Source organism: Siphateles boraxobius, unplaced genomic scaffold (assembly GCF_051911475.1).
Source record: "Siphateles boraxobius isolate OS27281-9 unplaced genomic scaffold, OSU_SipBor_1 47, whole genome shotgun sequence".
NCBI lineage: Eukaryota > Metazoa > Chordata > Actinopteri > Cypriniformes > Leuciscidae > Siphateles > Siphateles boraxobius.
Window position 1 is genome coordinate 2,214,518 of NW_027509108.1, and position 21,636 is coordinate 2,236,153.

The 21,636-nt window shown below is 37.0% G+C and overlaps 1 protein-coding gene and 1 pseudogene across 1 annotated transcript; one reads left to right on the forward strand and one right to left on the reverse strand.

Annotated features, from left to right (window-relative positions):
• Positions 1-370: 370 nt before the first annotated feature.
• Positions 371-946, forward strand: LOC143710456 (ras-related C3 botulinum toxin substrate 1 pseudogene; annotated as a pseudogene).
• Positions 947-6,013: 5,067 nt separating this feature from the next.
• LOC143710490 (B-cell receptor CD22-like) lies at positions 6,014-20,584 on the reverse strand. Its single transcript, XM_077201435.1, has 8 exons — positions 20,524-20,584; positions 16,739-17,083; positions 16,392-16,640; positions 10,479-10,733; positions 10,153-10,395; positions 9,970-10,072; positions 6,492-6,635; positions 6,014-6,101 (listed from the first exon to the last, which is right to left on the reverse strand). The coding sequence occupies exons 1-8, from the start codon at positions 20,582-20,584 to the stop codon at positions 6,014-6,016; spliced, it is 1,488 nt and encodes a 495-aa protein (XP_077057550.1).
• Between the last annotated feature and the right edge of the window lie 1,052 nt (positions 20,585-21,636).

Here is a 21,636-nt window from a genome sequence, read left to right on the forward strand (position 1 = left end):
TGTCTTGCCTGGCTTGCCTCACCCCATTCCCATCACCGCCAACCCTGGATTGTTTTTTTGCCTCACGGGTAGTTTATGTTTCTCTTTATTTTTTTTGTTCTGACTTTAAATAAAGCCCTTTCGTTTCTCTGGTTCGTCTCTCTCTTTTCTTCCTAAACCTAACAGACTAGAGCAGCAGCACACGTGTTTAAATTCAGTCGACCAGCTAACTTTACTTTGTCGAGTTTGAAATTTTAGTTTCACTTTTATTGACTCCACACTTCTTTTCTGTGAATTTTTGAAGGTGGATTATCCTGGTCGGAGCAGCTTTTATTGATTCATTCCTAGATAAAGCTGAGGGCTAACAGGACAGCGTGTGAAGTGAACACAGATGCAGACCATAAAGTGTGTGATTGTCGGGGACTGGGCTGTGGATAAAACAAAACTTCTGATTAGCTACACCACTGGTAATTATCCGAGTGAGGACTGCACTGTGTTTGACAGATATTCTGTAAATGTAATGGTTGATGGGAGTCCAGTGAATCTGGGACTGTCGGATACATCAGGACAAGAGGATTACGACAGGCTTCGACCACTTTCCTACCCTCATACTGATGTGTTCTTGATCTGCTTCTCTCTTGTGGATCCTGCATCGTTTGAGAACGTCCGTGTAAAGTGGCATCCAGAAATCAGACATCATTGCCCCAACACTGCCTTCATTCTAGTGGGGACTAAACTTGATCTGAGAGACGACAAGGACACCATTGAAGAGCTGAAAGAGAAGAAACAAACTCCCATCACATACAAACAAGGTTTGGCTATGGCTAAAGAAATAGGAGCTGTGAAATACCTGGAGTGCTCAGCATTAACACAGATGGGCCTTAAGACTGTGTTTGATGAAGCCATTCGTGCGGCCCTGGACCCGTCCTCAGTGAAGAACCGAGATAGAAAGTGTTTAATCACCTGAACTGACTGAACACACCACACCATCTGCAATATGAGCTCATCTAACAGGAGAAAAGCCAAGGATGATGGGAAATGTGTGTTGGGGAAGAAAAAAATAAATGTCATTCAAGAAATAATACACACTGTATATGTGCTGTGTGAATATGGTTTAATTTATGATTGAATGAAAAACACACTGGTTTATAATACATTGGTAATACATATGTGTTATTGTTGCCGTATTGATTTAATCAAGTATGAATTGGTTTATTCAAGTATATTCTATTCATGGGTCAGTAAAAAATAAGGATGTTCGTGATGAAACATTAAAAATATGTTATTTTAAACAATCTTAGTATTCATAAATATTTGCAACAACAAATGTATTTAATGTTCAGTGTAAGTAAAATTGCACCTTGAATACACTGCTTACACAATGTAATTGTTATTGTCAGAAAGAAATATCAAACGTATTTCAAGGTGAAATACAAATCACTTCAAAGTAGCAATACAGTCTTAAAGTTTCATTTCAAATACAACAATTAAAGCACACACTGAATATGAAAATAAGATCTGTCCAGAGTAAGGAACGGACAGTTTTTGGGAGAGAAAATAAGTTGCATTTCCTGAATCTGTGTTTGTCTCAATTCACACATCAACCACTAGAGGACCCTTCAGTCCTGTATAACCAGTAAAGACACTACAGCCTTTAACTGCATGAAGTTAATAACTAATCAGGTTTATTAAAGCATTAGCAGTAGTTTTAAAGGGGTGTTTGATTATGATTTCAATTGTTTAACTTTAGTAAGTGTGTAATGTTGCTGTTTGTGCATAAACTATATCTGCAAAGTTACGAAGCTCAAAGTTGAAAGCAAAGGGAGATATTTGCTTTTAAAGAAATGGCTTTTTAAGGACTTCAACAAACGGCTGGTAGGGACTACAGGACATTCTTCCCAGGTTAGTGACGTCACCAACCCTAAAACTTACATAAACCCCGCCCCCGGAACACGGTTTATAGATTATCAAGATCAATGTGATGTTGCTTCGACATCATGTTTCCACTCAGAAAATTAAACACAACAACTATAACAGCCTGAAATCAACTGGAAATAAAAGAACCAATAAATCTCTCAAGATCTCAGCAGAAGTGTTTTTGAGAATTAACAGAGGTTTAGATGTCGATGTTTTAGTGAAAATGTTTGGTTACCATTATGGTGATTAGTGTTGGGCAGTTTGACTTGACTTTTACATGTGAGTTTGTATCAGTATTTACTAAAACACATATTTATGCAAAGAAAGCCAGAAACAAAACATTAACAGTGGAAACAACTTTCAGTGCTGTAATTCCCAAATCATACCACTGATCAAAAGAGACCATTTTTTTTATCAATAAATTATATTCACAAACAATAATTTCTTACCACAGATCAGACATTCTGATTTTAGATTTGTCAAATATTTTCAAGACTGATTTTTTAGAAACACATACAAACATCAAGAATCAGCATATGAATCTCAATAATGGTGACATCTTTCATGCCACAATGCATGTTGGGAGCCACTATAGTATAAAACCAGGATGGATTACGGCATGAAGCATGACACCATTGTTGAGATTCATATGCTGATTCTTTTTTTGATTTAAAAAATCTAAATTAATATATGAATATAATATATTAGCACAAGTGCTACAACCTGGTATAATGCATCTCTCCTTTCTAAGGTTATTGTATATTTTACATTGTCCCTGTCCAAAAATAAATAAATGAAGAAACTAACCATTCAGAAACGTCCTGTTGCATTCTACATGTTGTTACATTTTGTTGAGTCTCTCCATCATTGTCTGAATCAGGTTTGAACATAAAAGGCTCTGTGCTGGGAGCAGCAGCTCATTTGCATTTAAAGGAACAGACACAAAATGGTGCGTTTTTGCAACCTCAAAAATGGAAAATTTTAAATGCTATATAAAAATATCTGTGGGATATTTTGAGCTACAACTTCACATACACACTCTGAGGACATCAAATAATTATTTTACCTCTTGTGAAAACGGCATTATACCACCCACATTCATACATAATACAACATAATGCTCTATCACTCATTTAACGCTGCTGTAGATTATTGAAGGCTCTTCCACAGTTTGTACATCTGATCGCCTAAAAACATACAAACAGGACAACAATGATGTTACAGATCAGATTATGCTGGTTAAACTGGTTAAACCGGGGGTAGGTAAGTTCGGTCCTGGAGAGCCGCTGTCCTGCAGAGTTTGGCTCCAACACTGAAAAAACATCCTCATCTGCCTATAGCCTTAGTAATCCTGAAGACATTGATTGGCTTGTTCAGGTGTGTTTGATTAGGGTTGGAACTAAATTCTGCAGGACAGCGGCTCTCTAGGACTGAACTTGCCTACCCCTGGGTTAAACTAAGATCAGAGGTGTATAGTCGAGGGGTCAGAAAGTAGAATTCCTTCCATATGTTTATTCCACCCATGAACTGATTGATAGTTAATTTCAGCTGATTTCTGTCTCCTGTCTGAAAAACTGCTAATTAGCAAATCCAGGTGATTGGAACAAAATACTGAGGAGGACTTTTACTTTCTGAACCTGGACTTTACACCTCTGCATAGCAATGCCACATGTCAGCCAAGAGTAAATGAATAAACCAGAACTGGACCTTATCTGAGCCACAAAATATGTGTATATTAAATATGGAGTCATTTCAGCCTTAATAATCCTGTTAACAAGCAGAATCACTGAAGGAAAGAAGAGAAGAGAAGAAGAGACGAGCAGAAGCACAAGAACTACAACTGACTTCAGACGCAGCCTTAGATGAAATCAACTGAAGAGAAAAGACATTAAATCTCTGAAGATCTCAGCAGAGGAGGAATAAACAACTCCACAAACAGTATTACCAGCTTCGTCTGACAGAAATAAAGTCACTCTGGTTAGTAATAAGTGAATCTGATAATGCTGTTTGTCCCGGTTCAGAAAGTAAAAGTCCTCCTCAGAATTTTGTTCCAATCATCTGGATTTGGTAATTAGCAGTTTTTCAGCCAGGAAATAGAAATCAGCTGACTGAGTTCATGGTTGGAATAAACATATGGCAGGACTTCTACTTTCTGACCCCTGGACTATAAACCTCTGGTTAAGATAGTGCTGGTTAAGGCCTTGTCCACACGGACACAGGTATTTTTATAACCGTGACATTTTTTTACGCGGTTCGGCCGTTCGTCCACACCGAAATGCAGTATCAGGTCACTGTACCCGAACATTTTTGAAAACCCCTGCCAGGGTGAGGATTTTGAGAAATGCTGGTTACAGTGTTGTCGTGTAGACAGTAAAACCGGGGGTTTTGCCTTGCGACGTCAGAGTGTGCGCCGTTATCTGCTGTGTTTGACGTCAGATTGTGTGCCGTTATCCTCTCTTGACAGCGCTTGATAGCGTGTTTTTGCGTTTTCATGTAAATGTAACAGGGAAAAGAAATTCATGATGAATTGTGCCAAAATGCCTGTTTTAGCTATAAAGCAATTTCATTGTTTAATGTTAATGTGTATTGAATACATCTAAGTAGAGGTTTTATTTTCCTTAAAAGTCAAATATATCTCTAGAAATGTGTTTAAGATTCTTTTATTTCAAGTTGGAGTGATAAATATCACCAGTGACAAATAATTGGGTTTCATGTGTTATATGTCACATGTATATGGAATCTGTCATCATTCTTTCCTTTCTGTATATTCTTTTGATTATATTTATATATGATTTTCAACGGTTTTGTGACCGAGGGACTAACAATTCATGCCTGTTTTGGTGTTTCCTCATGTATCTCCAGGTAGGATGTATTATTGTTTGTATAATGTTATGTTTTTTGTGTTCACGAAAGCATATGAAAAAAGAGTTCATAATCATGTCAAAGTCATTTATTGAGTGTTAAATTAGCAGTTCCAGCCGAGCAGTCACGGTGTGGGTTTTGTGTTTAGTGTTTTGTGTCTTGTTCCTTGTTCTTGTCTGTCACTTGATTCCCTGTTTATCATGTGATCCTGCCATGTGTCTTGTCATTTGTTAATTGTTTCCTCAGTGTCCACAGGTGTTCCTTGTCTTGTTTATTAGTCTCCCCAGGTGTCTTGAATTACCACGCCCCCTTGTTATATTGTTTAGCCTGTCTGCTTGTGTATTTATACCTCTGTGTTTCAATTGTGGATTGTCAGTCATTGTTGCTTGTAGCTGTTCCTGAGTTCCTTGTTCATGTCCTGAGTTCCTTGTTCTGTTATTCGCCCTGGATTACCTGTTTCATTAAAATAGTGTTTGCATTTGGATTCTCTCTCCACTTAATTCCTGCCTGTACGTTACAGAACGACGACCAGTGATTAATCCAGCAGCATTAAAGGGTAATCTCCGGCAAAGTAAGCGGCTCCGTCTGATTCTTATTCCCAGGATGGCTGTCGTCATGCCTGCCAAGTCTGAGTCTCTTCACGTCATGCCTGCCAAGTCTGAGTCTCTTCGCTTCATGCCTGATTCGCCTGATCTCCACATCATGCCTGCCAAGTCTGAGTCTCTTCGCGTCATGCCTGATTCGCCTGATCTCCACATCATGCCTGCCAAGCCTGAGTCTCTTCGCATCACGCCTGATTCGCCTGATCTCCACATCATGCCTGCCAAGCCTGAGTCTCTTCACGTCACACCTGATTCGCCTGATCTTCACATCATGCCTGTTCAGCCTGATCTTCACGTTATGCCTGATCTTCATGTCATGTCTGTTCAGCCTGATCTCCACGCCTGTTCACGTGATCTTCACGTTTATTAGTCTCCCCAGATGTCTCGGATTACCACGCCCCCTTGTTATCTTGTTTAGCCTGTCTGCTTGTGTATTTATACCTCTGTGTTTCAATTTGTGGTTTGTCAGTCGTTGTTGCTTGTAGCTGTTCCTGAGCTCCTTGTTCTTGTCCTGAGTTCCTTGTTCTGTTATTCGCCCTGGATTACCGGTTTCATTAAAATAATGTTTGCATTTGGATTCTCTCTCCGCTTAATTCCTGCCTGCACGTTACAGTCGAGGTAAATGGCAGTTTTGTGACCGAGGGACTAACAATTCATGCCTGTTTTGGTGTTTCCTCATGTATCTCCAGCTCCAGTAAATGCGCTGCTTGAGTGAACTCAGCATTCTGTCTTCGTGTGGTCCTTTCTGGGGGAATCAGTAAAAGAATCAGAGGGGTTACATAGACGGAGATTTTTTTTAAACCGAGCATGTGTGGACGGGATTTTTTTTTTAAACGCAGGAGGTAAAACTCTGGTTACAAAAATACCCGTGTCCGTGTGGACAAGGCCTTAGTCAGTGTTGGTTAAGCTGGTACTGTTTAAACTAGTGCTGGTTAAGATATTCCTGGTTAAGTTGGGAATGGTTAAGCTGGTAATGTTTAAACTAGTTCTGGATAAGATAGAGCTGGTTAAGTTGGTGCTGGTTAAGATAGTGCTGGTGCTGGTTAAGACAGTGCTGGTTAAGTTGGTGATGGTTAACCTGGTTAAGATGGTACTGGTTAAGTTGGTACTGGTTAAGTTGTTTTTTCTCACCTCACTGCAGCATCAGGCTGATGAACTCTTTTATCATCATATTGACTTTCATTCTCCTCTGCTCCCTTCGTCTCTGTCTTTCTGTGACGTTGGACAGTTGCATACAGGATCTCCTCAGTATCTCTGGATTCAGGAGTTTTTCCTCTGGAATTTTTGGGTTTCACACTGGCATATAGACCGTCACCGACTGAATCCGGTTCAGAAAGAGGCTTATCATGGACTGAAACTTTCCGTGATGCATCAGAATAGAGATCATTCTGAAATACAGGAACATTTGTAATTATTATCAAGACATGTAAATCAGTTTGATCTAAAGTGTAGATTCACAGTCTAGAGCAGTTTCAAGCTTTTTAGATCAAGTGGCAGATCAGATCAAATCACAACAATGTAGTTATGTAACATACAGACATATAATTGTACAGCAGAAGAAAATGACAGAATCAGTATTTTATGTGACATAGGGCCCTATTTTAACGATCTGAAACGCAAGTGTCAAGCGCAAAGCGCAAGTAACTTTGAGGGCGGATCTCGGCGCTATGTTGCTATTTATCTGGCGGGATAAATGACTCTTGCGCTCGACGCAAATCTAAAAGGGGTTGGTCTGAAGTAGCTTCATTATTCATAGGTGTGGTTTGGGCGTAACGGAAAACAAACCAATAAGAGCGTCAAATCACATTCCCTTTAAGAGCATGATGTACGAGGTGCGCTTGTTCCATGGCGCAATACTATTATAACGGTGCATTTACCAGGCGCGGTTCAGAATCGGTTCACAGCCGAGGAGATCGAGATCAGGGCCATAAAAGAAAAAGAAGTGACATTGGAGATGGGACAAACCCACCCAAATTAGCTTCGGTTAAACATGCATTTAATAATTTGGGTAAATGTGTAAGCTTTATGCCTATTTTTCCCATCGTCATGGACACAACAATGATTTCCCTCGTGTTTTAATATTTTTCCTTATAATAATGTATCATTTGCAAAAAGGAAAATGCATCTGTGTAGATGAGAGAATCATCTACAGTGTATGCGCGTTGTTCACACTCTGTATTATGGCCAAGCATGCGCACTTAAAATAGCTTCTGAATGTACAGGGTTCCTGCACACTTTTTAAAGTCAAATTTAAGGCTTTTTAAGACCTTTTTAAGACTTGAAGAAATCAAAATTAAGACCGTACATTAGGGGTGTGCAATATTGACTAAAATATATCTCGATATTTTAAACGTTTTGTTGATAATAATTAGATGATATTTAACTGATTGTGTTTTTGTGCTGGTGCAATGGCTGGTTTAGGCCTGTTGTTGACAGCAGACTCACGAAGATATTCATATTTTTCATATTCTATGCAGTGGTCAGTTCACAACAGTGACAGAAATGATTAATTAACGTGCAATATTTGCCACCTTAAATTGATTTCCAGGGGCATTTTCACCTATATATGGACATTTTTTCTAAACTTATTTAGAGTTCTGCATCACCTTTTATGTCAAATACTAACATTCAAATTATTCAAATTAAATTATACAGTAATTATACAATAATACTTAATTACACAATAATTATACAGTACCACCGTTACCAGTCAAATTAAATCATTCAATCAAAATCCATCTTTGCAGTTCAGAGGTGACACAGAAGCAGCATCAGAAGAGGCATTAATATTTACACTCCATTTACAATTGCATAAATAAAGCTATGAGATAGTTTAAAAAAAATCCATATTCAATATTTAAATATGAAATGATTTCTAATTTTAACGTTTTAATTAAAGGGTACTTTAAATATGAAACTAAAACCGCCAGTAGGCGGCAGCAAGTCACTGTCTTAATACCGTAAGCGAGTTGAGGGAGTCATTCATTCATTCAACCGATTTGTTCAAACGGCTGATTCTTTCGGGAGAAGAAACAAGTGATTGTTCATTGAATCGTTAAAATGACTCGTTTAAAACTTGGATTTCAGTCAAGAAATCATCGGTGTCTGTTGCATTAGACTCTGCTATGGTTTCATTTTGAAATTCTCGTCAGCGAAATAAAGGGAAAACAAATAATATTGTCAATATGGTGTCTAAAAAGTAACTCACAATGTTAATTTATTTTTAATTTAACTATTGTATAACAAAATATCACACTTGTGCACGGGAAAACGGCACTCTTACTGATGTGATATTCTAATATAAGAACATAATATAAATATAAGACAAAAACTAATTTGGGGACATAGGCCTACCTATAACTGCACTGACACATCACGCAGTGAAAGCACGAGAGACAAATGCGATGTCAGCTCACAGTGCCTCGTACATCGTTAAAACAATGATTACAATATCATAGTAGACAATACACATCGCACACCCCTACGCACAAAGAATGAACTTACTACTGAACTGACATTTGCCAACTTTCTTCTCTCCTCTCTCGCGTGCAGGAGACAGACGTTATTCTGCCGGCCGCGAATGTGATGCGAATTGTCACGTGAACAAGCAAATCCACAAAGATAGAATAATAAAAAATAATACTACGCTAATTAGATAGTTTTAATTTGGAAAACATTTAGATATGTCTAAGTCGAAGTGTCATCTAAAATTTAAGACCTTTCATAAGTAAAAATAAGACTTTATAAGACTTTTTATGGCCTTAAATTTGAAAAATCTAATTTAAGACTTTTTAAGACTTTTTAAGGATCCGCGGGAACCCTGATGTATGCGCAACGCGCCACTGACTTTAGACTAGGTTTTTTCTGGTCAGTGGCGCAATTGTTTTCTGGAACTGCAAAATAGCACCTGGGATTGTTTGCGCCGGAACACGCCTCCTTTTTTGCGCCGAACCCCCCAGGGAGCACAAGTTCATTCCCTAGTTTGCCGGCGTGCGTCTGTGGAGGGAAAAGTCCGCTTTGCGCGGGTGCAAAATACGAATGATACATGCGTCAGTGTACAAAGTCAATTGCGCTGGGTGCAAGATAGGACCCATAGACTACTGATGTAAATGCTAATGATTATCAAATGATTAGACAAATAATCTACATCAAAATATCGCAGATATATCGGAAATTAGAATTAAACCATGGAAAAATATTTTTTATTCTTCATGAGTCACACCACATGAGGACGCTTCACATAGAATTTGATATGCATTGGTCTTAAGAGTGCAAAATGTCAGTTTATAAAAGTTTATTGGATTGTGTTAATAAAGTCTTTGATAATGTTAGTTTGCCATCAGTCCGTTACAGTCTGAAACTCAGATAACGGCTGATGGACTGATTTTCTGCTTCTGTAAAGTCAAGTTTTGTTTGGATGATTTACCTCTTTCACTGTGAGATCTTCAGCTTTAACATTTCTTTGTTTCTTTCTGTTATAATCACAGACATGAACAAAATATAATTATTTTTTGTGAAGATTACTAATAAAACACAAATTAGCCATTTTATTCTACATCAGACAAAAACTGAACTTGTACAATCACTGATGTTTTTTTATTGAACTCACAGTATAAGCAGTATGAAGATGATGATGAAGATGATGATGATGATGAATAATCCTCCAGATAACGCTGTGATCACAATCACATTCCTACCAGCAACATGATGAACTGAAAGAGGAAGATCATCATTAACTCTCCAAACTGATGAATGATGTGAAGATACAGGAGTGTGTTAATAAAAGCTTCACCTGTGACAGTTACAGCATCTGATCTCTGAGATCCATGTTGATTGTGAGCCTGACAGTAGAAGCGTCCACTCTGTAGTGCACTGAAACTCTGTCCAGATCCAACAGCTGAGGTTTCATCCTCCTTAAACCAGCTGAAGTTCAGAGCAGGAGGGTTTGAGTCACTGATGCACTTCAGAGTCACTGAATCTCCCTCCACTATTACACCAGATCCATTTATCAACACTGAGACGTTCCTGGGACGGTCTAAAGACAACAATTAAAATTCAACGAATATTAGAAAATGATGAATTTGGATGTGAACAATATGCAGGTGATCATTAACTCACACATGACGTTTAAAGTCACAGCATCAGAGTATTTCTCTCCATGTTTATTGATGGACTTGCACTTGTATTCTCCACTGTCATCAGAGCTGATCTTTGAGATGTTGTAGATTCTTCCAGATCCTACAATCGTTCCTCCTTTAAACCAGCTGATTTCTGCAGGAGGGTTTGAGTCACTGATGCATTTCAGAGTCACTGAATCTCCCTCCACTATTACACCAGACGGACTGATGGACACTGAGACGTTCTTTGGAGGATCTAACAGAAATATACAAAAACATTAAAAAAAAAAAGTAAATTTGAGATCACTGACTCATTATTTCAGCAGATGGACTGAGATAACAGGATTCAAGATCCACAGATGTCAGGTAGTATTTACAGAAAATTCAGCATTTATTTATGTGTGACTGATTCTTCTCGCATTGTTTTGATCCAGCGTCAGCGATAGGCGCTTGTGCTAACAAATATGCTAAAGACAGCAGCTACTGTTACATATATTTAAGTTATATAGCAGCAGTTATATAGTAGTCTCCAACCCCAATCAAACACCCCTGAACAACACAACAAAACCCCCAGAGTTAAATTAACAAGTCAAGTGATGATTGAGCATTAGTGATGAACAACTGCTGTTAACAAGCAGAAACACTGAAGAAAAGAGAAACACAAGAACTACAACTGACTTCAGACACACACAGCCTTAGATGAAATCAACTGAAGAGAAAAGAAGACATTAAATCTGAAGATTTCAGCAGAGGAGGATTAAACAACTCCACAAACAGCATTACCAGCTTCACTTATTACTAACCAGACTGACTTTATTTCTGTCAGACATCTACAGAAGTTCTTATGGATAATTAACAAAGGTTTAGATGTTGGTGTTTAATTTAAACTAATAGTTTGAAGTCCCCATTATGGTGATCGGTGTTAGATTTAGTTGTGCTCTTGATCCTTGACTTCTGTTAATTTAGTTCTCTTTCAGCAACTGCAGGTGTCTTTTAACTAAAACACTTGTATGTTGTAAAGAAAATAGATCAGTTGAAGGAGATTGTTTATGATTTATAGTTGATTGATGAAATATGAGAACTACAATACATAAACACAATAAGGTGAACAAAGATAATTTCATGAGCTAAAATATTTATATGTAAGCATTATCCGGGCTTTCAGACACACATCAACACTCATCATGCAAACATCAACAATGGTGACAATCAACAAATAAAATTATTCTGCTGCATAATTTATTTGTGCCGCAATGCATGCTGGGAGCCATAAATGAGTTCTGTATGAACTCATCATGCACTGGGGCATCTTACCATTGTTGAATTTTATATGCTGATTATTTAAATGTATTAAGGATACAAGTCCTGATCAATGATTATTCTTCAGATGCAATAAGGGAAGGTAAGCCAATTCATGATGATCTCACCATAAATATGTATTTAACTAGCCTGGCAAGCCAGACCTATCAAGATGTTAGGTCTGGGAACTCACAATTGGCCTACCTCAATCCGAGGGGCGGGATAAACAGTTGTCCTCTGCACGCAATAGGACAGCGCTACAACCAACTAGAGCAACAGACGGCTGTGGCTGAGTGAGTCCCATGCGTTTTCCCACCAGCGGATAGTTGATAGGCCTATGTAATAAAAGCCTATGTAATACTTTTGCCGTATCCCGTCGTCAAAACTCCGAACACATCTTCCTTTTTTTAAGAATGACTTAAGTGACGTTCTCTTAACTCCAAGTCATCCAGTCGCGGCCAAAGCTGATTCGAAAGACCGCTGTTCGCCAGCAGCATCTTCTTTGTTTTGAAGTAGCAGATCACCTATGGAAATCACGCGTAACCGTCACAACTCTGCCGTCATTATGTTAAGCCTGCCCACCAACTCTATACACGATGTGATTGGCCTGACCAGAGTTTGGTTTTTCCAGCTCTATTGCCAACGGAGAGTTGCTAGACCACACTTTGCTGCAAAATATGTTTTGCTTCCGCTAGGGTGCGTCTAGATTTCTAGGCTAGTATTTAACATCATTTGATCTGAAAGTGTTTTCTGAACACACTGTTAAAGCAGCAAGATAAAACTATCAAGGGTAAAGAGCCCATCTAATGGAAACACTGACCACTTCAAATGTTAGTTTCTCTTTCCTTCAGCGATTTTAATCATTAACATCAGGTGTCAATACTAATGCTCACCCTGAGCGCTGTTAATAAAAATAATAAAACACAGGGGATTTTACTGTATACCATCCAACTTTAACCTTGTTTAAATCCTGGTTCAGAATGAACGACTTTAGCCATCCTATAATATCATTACAAATCACACTGTGCAACATTGATCTATTAAACTTGGATACGACATGTATGTAGACTGTACAATGATGACACCTATTGACTCGTAGGCTACGATGCAAGTTTCTACAGAAGAATAAAACTTCATCAGCATCTGAAGACAATGATGAATCATACTTTGGCAGTTGTAGTTTTTATGTTTGCTGAAAAAAGAGGAAGTCGCGAAAGAGGAAGGGAAAAGCTTGAGGTTAGCAATTTTAGTGCCATGTCGGCAGTGGTGGAAAGAGTACTGCAAAAACATACTCAAGTAAAAGTACCATTACATTCCAAAAAATCTAGTGTGAGTAGAGTAAAAAGTACTTGTCCAAAAAACTACTTGAGTAAGAGTAAAAAAGTAGCTTATTTAAAAGTACTCATGAGTAGTGAGTAGTGAGTACTGAGCTGCGGATTCTACCCCTTATAATAAACACTGTGCACTACAATTTATAAATTTTAAAAAATTGCACATACTGTAATTCACATTATATTTTGTTCTTTGTCAGAAAGATTGAAGAATATCTATCATCCATCTTTTTAAAAAAGCATTTAAAATGAGGCGAAAGAATTCAAAAACCTTTAGAAACTCATATGATAGTTCAGCATCACACACACCATGAGATGGATTAAATAGAGAGATTAAAAAAATACCCAATTTCTCTCCAAAACTGCACCAATGTTAGTGTTTTGATAAATGAGAATCACTAATATTATCAGATTACCTCACCTAATGCACTGAAAAAGGCTAAGATAGTGAGCTAACACTAATTACACACTTTAATTCCATGCTAAGTATTAAATATGTTACAATTTGAACGTAAATGCACATTGTTATAGAAGGGTGGCACCATCCCTTACAGTTTACACGGCTACATTTACTCACATTGTAATGCTGATAATATAATTTGTAAGGAAAATTCTGCATTAAATAGGGAAGTTATATCCAGGAAACTTTTACAAAAGAAACAAACAAACACACACACACACACACACAAATGCATGTCTCTTTGTAGTCTCGGCGAAGCTGTTTTATCAGCAGCATCCACACACACAAAAAACAAAAGTTGTATGTTTTTGCGCAAGTGCACTTGCCAAATGAAGACGGGTTGTAATGGATCAATCAAAAAACGTTATTTATTAACGAGCTGTATTCACGCACTGACAGAAATGCAGTTCAAGTTAACGCCATGGTTCATAGAGTGCACTGATTCTGAATCTGGCGGCATGGCGAGCGCGAGACTCGGCGGTGCACAGATCGTGACACGCGTCTCTCTATAATGTGATTGTGAAGTAAATGGGAGTGGGAATTCACCGCATTATGAACTCGTAACGCAATACCCCCAACCTCAGACCAAATGTTAGGCCCTGTAGACAGGCCAGCCTATATAAATATTATATTAAGCAGAAATGTGAAATGTACCTTAGCATATAAGAGGAAGATTGTATTGATGCGTGAAGAATGCACTTCCACAGCAGTCACGAGTAACAGCAGGAACAGGCGGTTAAAGTTTCTATGCTTAATTTGATTTGATGACAGTCACGAGACCGATTATTCGATCCAATCACGTTGATGGATAAAAATTAAATAAAATTAAAACAAGCATGTAATGAGTAACGACCACAAACAGAAGGAAAATAGCGGAGAAAAAGTACCGATACATCACTTAAAATGTACTCAGGTAAAAGTAAAATTACACAATTTTTAAACTACTCAAAAAAGTAAAATTTCTGAAAAAACTACTTAATTGCAGTAACGTGAGTATTTGTAATTCGTTACTTCACACCCCTGTTGATCACATAATTACTTTATTATTACTGTACTATTTTAAAGTTTAGAAACACAATGAATGGATTGTAAAACTGTCAAACTAAACATTTATCATTATGCTCAAATAATATTTTTTAGCATAATGCTAAAATTAGCATTACTTTCTAGTTGATATAAATCTTTGATGTAAACTCTTGCCAAGGTTTTAATGGTGCACTGCTTAGTAAATGTTTATAATGCGTTAAAACATAACGTATTAAACATACTGGAGACATGCATCGATTTTTTTGTTTTGTCGACTGTATATTCAGGTTTCAGCAGTTCTCTGCTCAGCACACACAGGCCTGTGCTACGGTTCTCGAGTCAAATGGTTGTTGCAGTTCTTGAATCACCAGTGCAGAACCGAGAACTGTTTCTTTCGGACACGTTCGATACGGAGAACCGATGAGCTGGAGATACTGCGCATGCGTGATAGCACCGTCTCTAAACAGAACTTTCTTTCGGCCAACTGATGATGTGCTGAACATGAGCACGCAGGACGAGTGAACCGAGGACTTAAATGAGGGGCTGAATTCGGCGAAATGTAAGTTTATTTAATAACAAATAAAATGATGAAGACCATTTATGCACATTATATCTTTAAGACATATAAAACATCTGCGTTTGCACATCGCCTGTAGGCTACAGGGTTCGTTTGCAAAACGTAAAAGTAAGAAACTTATACAAGATGATTATGACGATGAGTACTATTATTTAACTGAAGTTATGATTACAAATGACTTTATTTTAATGTATTTTAACCGCTGGGATGATAGAATTGACGTCATTACGTGATGATGTAAAAGAACTGGTGAACCGTTTTTTTTTGTACCGGTTCATTGAATCGAACTGTCCGAAAGAACCGGTTCACAGAAAAGAACTGGACTTCCCATCACTAGGAATAGGCGGTTAAAGTTTTCTATGCTTACCGGTAATTTGATTTGATGACAGTCACGAGACCGATTACTCGATCCAATCACGTTGATGGATAAAAATAAAATAAAATTAAAACAAGCATGTTACAAGTAACGACCACAAACAGAAGGAAAATAGCGGAGAAAAAGTACCGATACATCACTTAAAATGTACTCAAGTAAAAGTTAAATTACACAATTTTACTCAAAAAAGAACACTTTCTGAAAAAAACGACTTAATTACAGTAACGTGAGTATTTGTAATTCGTTACTTCACACCCCTGCATGTCGGGTCGATTTCATGTTGTATTTTTAATGGCTGGTCAGTGAATGTAGGGTGTAGCAGCAAACACACTGTGAGATGATCATGCTGAATATCTGACAATTATTATATAATTATGTATAGAGAATTATCATAGGTTATCTTTGGTCGCAAGATCGTGACAATGGCCATCTTTGAACCTCTCTCACTGTACGACTTAGGACCAGCGATTAGGATCCACAATCACAGAAATCACAACGAAAATCGTGCAGTGTGTTAGACAGAAAGTTAGTGACCCTTACTATTTAAAGGAAATTCGAAGAATGTTTTCTACCAACATTAGGAGGGCATTTAAAAAACCTGCAATGTATAAGTAAAAAAATATGCTTTGTTAACCATTTAAGAACATTATTAAATACTAGATAACATTGAAGAAAAACTCTATGACTGGATTTGACTGATTTGTTCATAACTTTGCCAAAGTTATGAGAACGTTCCCTGTTAGCTGGGAAGCGCTTTGTGAATTAAAATACCTGATCTGAATCTGTTTTTTGGTTGTTGTTGTTTTTTTTTGTGCTTAGATAAAAAAAAAAAATGTCATACTCACACATGACATTGAGCTCGACATCAGGAGAGATGTGAGTGTGTCCGTCTACAGCACAGCTATATCTGCCTGAATCCTCTCTTCTGACTGGATTGAGGATGAGTTTGTTACTGAATTTAATCTCAGTTAATATCTTCAGTGAGTTTCTGTACCAGATGAATGTTTCTCTGTCAGTCAGAGCGCAGCTGCTTTTACATGTCAGACTGACTGAATCTTCCTCTGTCACTCTCTCAGGAGACTCCACCTGAAGATCTGAACACAACACACACATTATATCTAGTGCTGCTGTCATACACTGATTATTATTCAACATAATGCACAGAAGAGGAGATAAACCTCACCAAAGTCACCTGTGACAGTAAGAGTCACTCCTGGTTTACCAGTCCATTTTCCATCAGGTTTATCAGTGATGAATCTGAAATAGTACATGTGTGAATCCTTCAGTGTCACATGACTCAGTCTGATGGTGCAGTTCTGCTGTTTATCTCCCAGATACTGAAGCCTCTGACTGTATTTGGTGTCCTTAAATAGATCTGGAGACTTATCACCCCTGGTAGGCTCGTTGGTCCAGAACGTTTTATTGATCTGATATCCAGTAGGGTATTTATAAGTGCAGTTCATTATCACTGTTGAGTTCTTTAGTGCACAGATGTGTGAAGGACTGTAACTCACACCCCAATCATCACTAGAACCTCCTGAAACACATACTGAAAATGTTGTTTTGATCAGTGAATGAAAGCATGTGAAAGCTTTTATTACATGAAAATCGTGGCTCATGACATAAAAAATACAGGCTAATCTTTTTAATTCTTTCTCCACCATTGAAAGAATCTTCCGGCTTTCCGTGTTTTCACTGTTATACGGTAGGGGGAACAGAAACAAAGAGAGGGTATACACATTTTTTGGATTAAAACACAAGGAAAAAGGAGCAGAAACAGGGGAAACATGATTTTCTCAGCTTTTTGTTCAAAATGTCTCTTTTTTATGAAACTTACCTACATTCAAGTGTTGATTAAACAAAAAGTTTTATTATAGCTTCATGCATTATTTTTTTTAAGCAGGGGCTCTGTTCTTTCTTTTGATATATTGCATGCTCAGATACACAGCAAAAACTCCGGTGTTAAATGAACTCTCCTGGGAGTTTATATGGCTCATTTGGTTATATTTGAACATAATCATTATTTTACCTGAATCACTGAACTCATTTAGAGCCTAATCTCTGACTTAGATTTATATCGGTATTACATAATCACAGTGATTCTACAACACAAGATCCCGAATTTTCAATTTAATCCAAAAGATTTCCATAAAGTTGTTCTGATAAAAAAAAAAAAAAAAAATTATTTTAGACACATACATAAATGAAGAATCAGTGTATTAATCTCAATAATGGTGACAAAAAGAATATTCAAACAGGAAAAGGAAATTACTAAGACAAATCAGATCACAATTTATTCATACCGCAGTGCATGATGGGAGCCATGAATGAGTTTTGATTGGTGGCACCCAGAATGCACTGCAACATGCTTTATTATTGTCACCATTGTTGAGATTCCCAGGCTGATTATTGATGTCAGTGTGTCTAAATAAACTATGTATTTTTAAAGTGTTTCAATCAGAACCACTTTTAAGAAATGTTATGGATTATATTGAAAATGCTGATAATTGTTTGCTGTAGAATCACAGTGCTGTAATCGACGTGCTAAAGACTCTCTGAATGATTTTGATGATTCAGGTTAAGTGATGATTATGTCAAAACATAACCTGATCACATTTTTTCTTTGTATATCTGGCTGTTATAACTCAGGTGTGGCAGCAAGACGAAATACAATTTTGATAGTTTAAAGGTCAAAAGCACAACTAAAGCAAACACTAATCACCATAATGATAACTTTTAAAAAAATAATTTTTTTCTCCTTCAGTGATTCTGCTTGTTAACATCAGGTGTCTTCAATAATGCTCAATCACCAATCAATGAATCACTTAATTATCTCATTAACTTTAACAATCTTGAGTGGTAATTTAACACTCATATTTTAATACTTTAACATAGGGCTGGGCGATATATCGCACGATATTGTTATGCGCATCTCGTCAGTAAAGCCGGTTCCTTGATTAGTAGTAAATCGCCTTCACCTGCTTTCAGATGGAGCGGCATTTAGAGCGGCATTTAGAGCATATTTTAATACTTTAACATAGGGCTGGGCGATATATCGCACGATATTGTTATGCGCATCTCGTCAGTAAAGCCGGTTCCTTGATTAGTAGTAAATCGCCTTCACCTGCTTTCAGATGGAGCGGCATTTACTACAAAGAGCCGTAGTTAACTGACAAGCTGAGCCATATCGCATCAATATCGCGGACGTATCGCCAGCGATAATGAATTCGATATGGCTCAGCTTGTCAGTTAACTACGGCTCTTTGTACACAGCAAAAACTCCAGTGTTAAATTAACACTCCTGCGAGTGTATATGAGTCCACACTCAAGAGTGTTAAAGTTAATGAGATAATTAAGTGATTAATTGAGTGATGATTGAGCATTATTGAAGACAGCTGAAGAATCACTGAAGGAGAAAATCTCAAATCGTAAGCCACCGTTATGGCGATCATTGGTTGCTTTAGTCGGTCTCTTGACCCTTATATTATTAATTTTAGATTTTGTTTGTCTGCTTTATCTGAGTTATAACTGCCAGAAGAACAAAGAAAAAAAGTGGTCTGATGGTGTTGGTTATATTATGACAATCATAATTTGAACTTTATGTTTTTGATTTATGTTGTTTGTTACAGCATAACTGTGATTCTGCATAAATATCCAGAGTTTTAGCTATAATATAAAGGATTTTTTTAAAGCTGTTTTCTAAAAAAAAAAATTTACTTTAGGCACACACACAGGTCCAGATTCAGTCAATGCATCTCAACAATGGTGACGAGCAGAATATTCAATAAGGAAATGTAAATTACATAGAAAATTCATATCATAATTTGTTCATATCGCAATGCATGATGGGAGCCATTAATGAGTTGTGATTGGTGGCAGCCACTGCAACATGCTTTATTATTGTCACCATTGTTGAGATTCACAGGCTGATTATTGATGTCTGTGTTTCTAAAAAAATCAATTTGAAAATGTTTAGATCAGAACAATGTTTAATAAATATTTTGGATTATAAGAAACATACTTATACTCATATATGCTCTAGATTCACAAAGTTATTGCCAATAAGTTAAACCAAACTATTTCAACAAGCTTCATATTTAGATCACAGCATGATTATGCCAGGACACAACCAACACTATCAGATCACACATTTCTTTGTGCTTTTGATTGTTATAATTAAATAACAGCAGACAAACAAATTTAAAGTGAATGTATAAAGGTTAAGACCACAACTAAAGCAAACACTTATCGCCATAACGGTGGCTTACAATTTGTGATTTTCTCGTTCAGTGATTCTGCTTGTTAACATCAGGTGTCTTCAATAATGCTCAATCATCACTAAATTATTCACTTAATTATCTCATTAACTTTAACACTCTTGAGTGTTAATTTAACACTGGAGTTTGTGCTGTGTAGTAAATGCCGCTCCATCTGAAAGCAGGTGAAGGCGATTTACTACTAATCAAGGAACCGGCTTTACTGACGAGATGCGCATAACAATATCGTGCGATATATCGCCCAGCCCTACTTTAACACTCTTGAGTCTGGAGCCAAATAAACTCCCTGGAGAGTTCATTTAACACTGGAGTTTTTGCTGTGTACAATGGTATTTTTTGGGCCTTTTTTTTATCATTCACAATGCTGACGGTGGCTGGCAACTTACAAAAACCACTGGCAGGGAAAGAGTTAAAATCTAATAAAGGAAATAAGTGTGAAGTTCTTCATCAGCTTTAAAGGAGGGTGTTGCAAGAAAGCAGAAATGAACAAAGAAACAGATGTGTGAAGACAGCAAAGAAATCCGCCATGAACAACATGCTGCTCTATCAAATAATGCAGTTTTTTGTTTCGTGGCTTTCAGTTCATCTTCATCAATAAAATGGCAAATAGAATTGATGATATGGTGCTACAACCTAACTTCCTGTTTCAAAAGGGGTAAATAAAATCAGTTTTTTTAATGTGAATGTAAGAGAGACTCACCGTGAATCATGAGCAGAAAGATTAGTGGAAGAGGACGAGCCATTCTGACCGACATCAGCATAAAATGTATCTATAATACAGCATTAAACATCACTTTTATGCTCATAAACAGTGTATGTCCATCACCATAAACAGCTCTTAGTGTTAATACGATCTTTGCACATCTGAAGATTATTAATGCACAACATCAATGTGTGTAAATGAACTGATCATTAGATGAACAGAAGATATTTCTCATGTCAGGCATCATGTGTTATATGAGCTTCATCTATAGAAATAATCATCAGTTTTATTTAAGCAAGAGTGTGTTTGTCTTACCGTGTTGAAGCTCATCATTTCAACAGCAACCAAATGACTGACTGTTTTAACACAAGCACTTTTGTGAAGGACGTTGTGTGGTTAACACTGTTAATTAATGACCAGTGGTGGAAATACCTGTTTTTCATTCAGAAAGAGGAAACTCTTTTTCCTCTTTTTTTTCTGTTGCCCTACTGGACATCTTTAATTTGTGTGTCTCATTATGATTAACTTGCTAAAATGCAGAACTTAAACACATATTTTTTTAAAATATATACCTTTATTTTACTTTTCTGTTATTGGCTGGAGCCCAGTTGAATTTTAATTACACGATGCTAGATGAGTTTCATTTCATGTCTGTGCTCTTTCTTGAAGATATTTTGCTGGATAATGTTTGTATATATAAGATATATATATATATATATATATATATATATATATATATATATATATATATATCCCTTATACTATAAAAATATTGTTTTTTAAACTTCAACAGCCAATGGTGTTGTTGAAGCCATCAGTCTCATTTAATTTAATAATGTCATACTGAATCATTAACACATTACACAGAAACAACTATCACATAATTATGCACATAAATAATGAGATACATGAGACAAACATCCTAAGTTAAAAAGAGGAACTACTCTACTACACTGGTGAAACTTGTACAAATGCTGATCTTGTACTCTTTTTATGGGCAGTGGATTCATCCACAATCATTGAGAATCACAACAGTCATACACGATAGCTTACAAAAGAATATTAACCTCTTGCTTCACACCTTTTGAGCCCCAAAATACGAAAATAACA

What these genes read in the sequence shown, in the direction of transcription:
- LOC143710490 (XM_077201435.1), bottom strand. Translation starts at nt 20,584, where the DNA reads ATGCTGATGTCGGTCAGAATGGCTCGTCCTCTTCCACTAATCTTTCTG. An exon ending in AGTGACTCTTACTGTCACAG is followed by an intron (nt 16,641 to 16,738) that starts GTGACTTTGGTG and finishes TGTTGTGTTCAG; the next exon opens with ATCTTCAGGTGGAGTCTCCT. An exon ending in CAGCCTGATGCTGCAGTGAG is followed by an intron (nt 6,102 to 6,491) that starts GTGAGAAAAAAC and finishes TCCCCCAGAAAG; the next exon opens with GACCACACGAAGACAGAATG.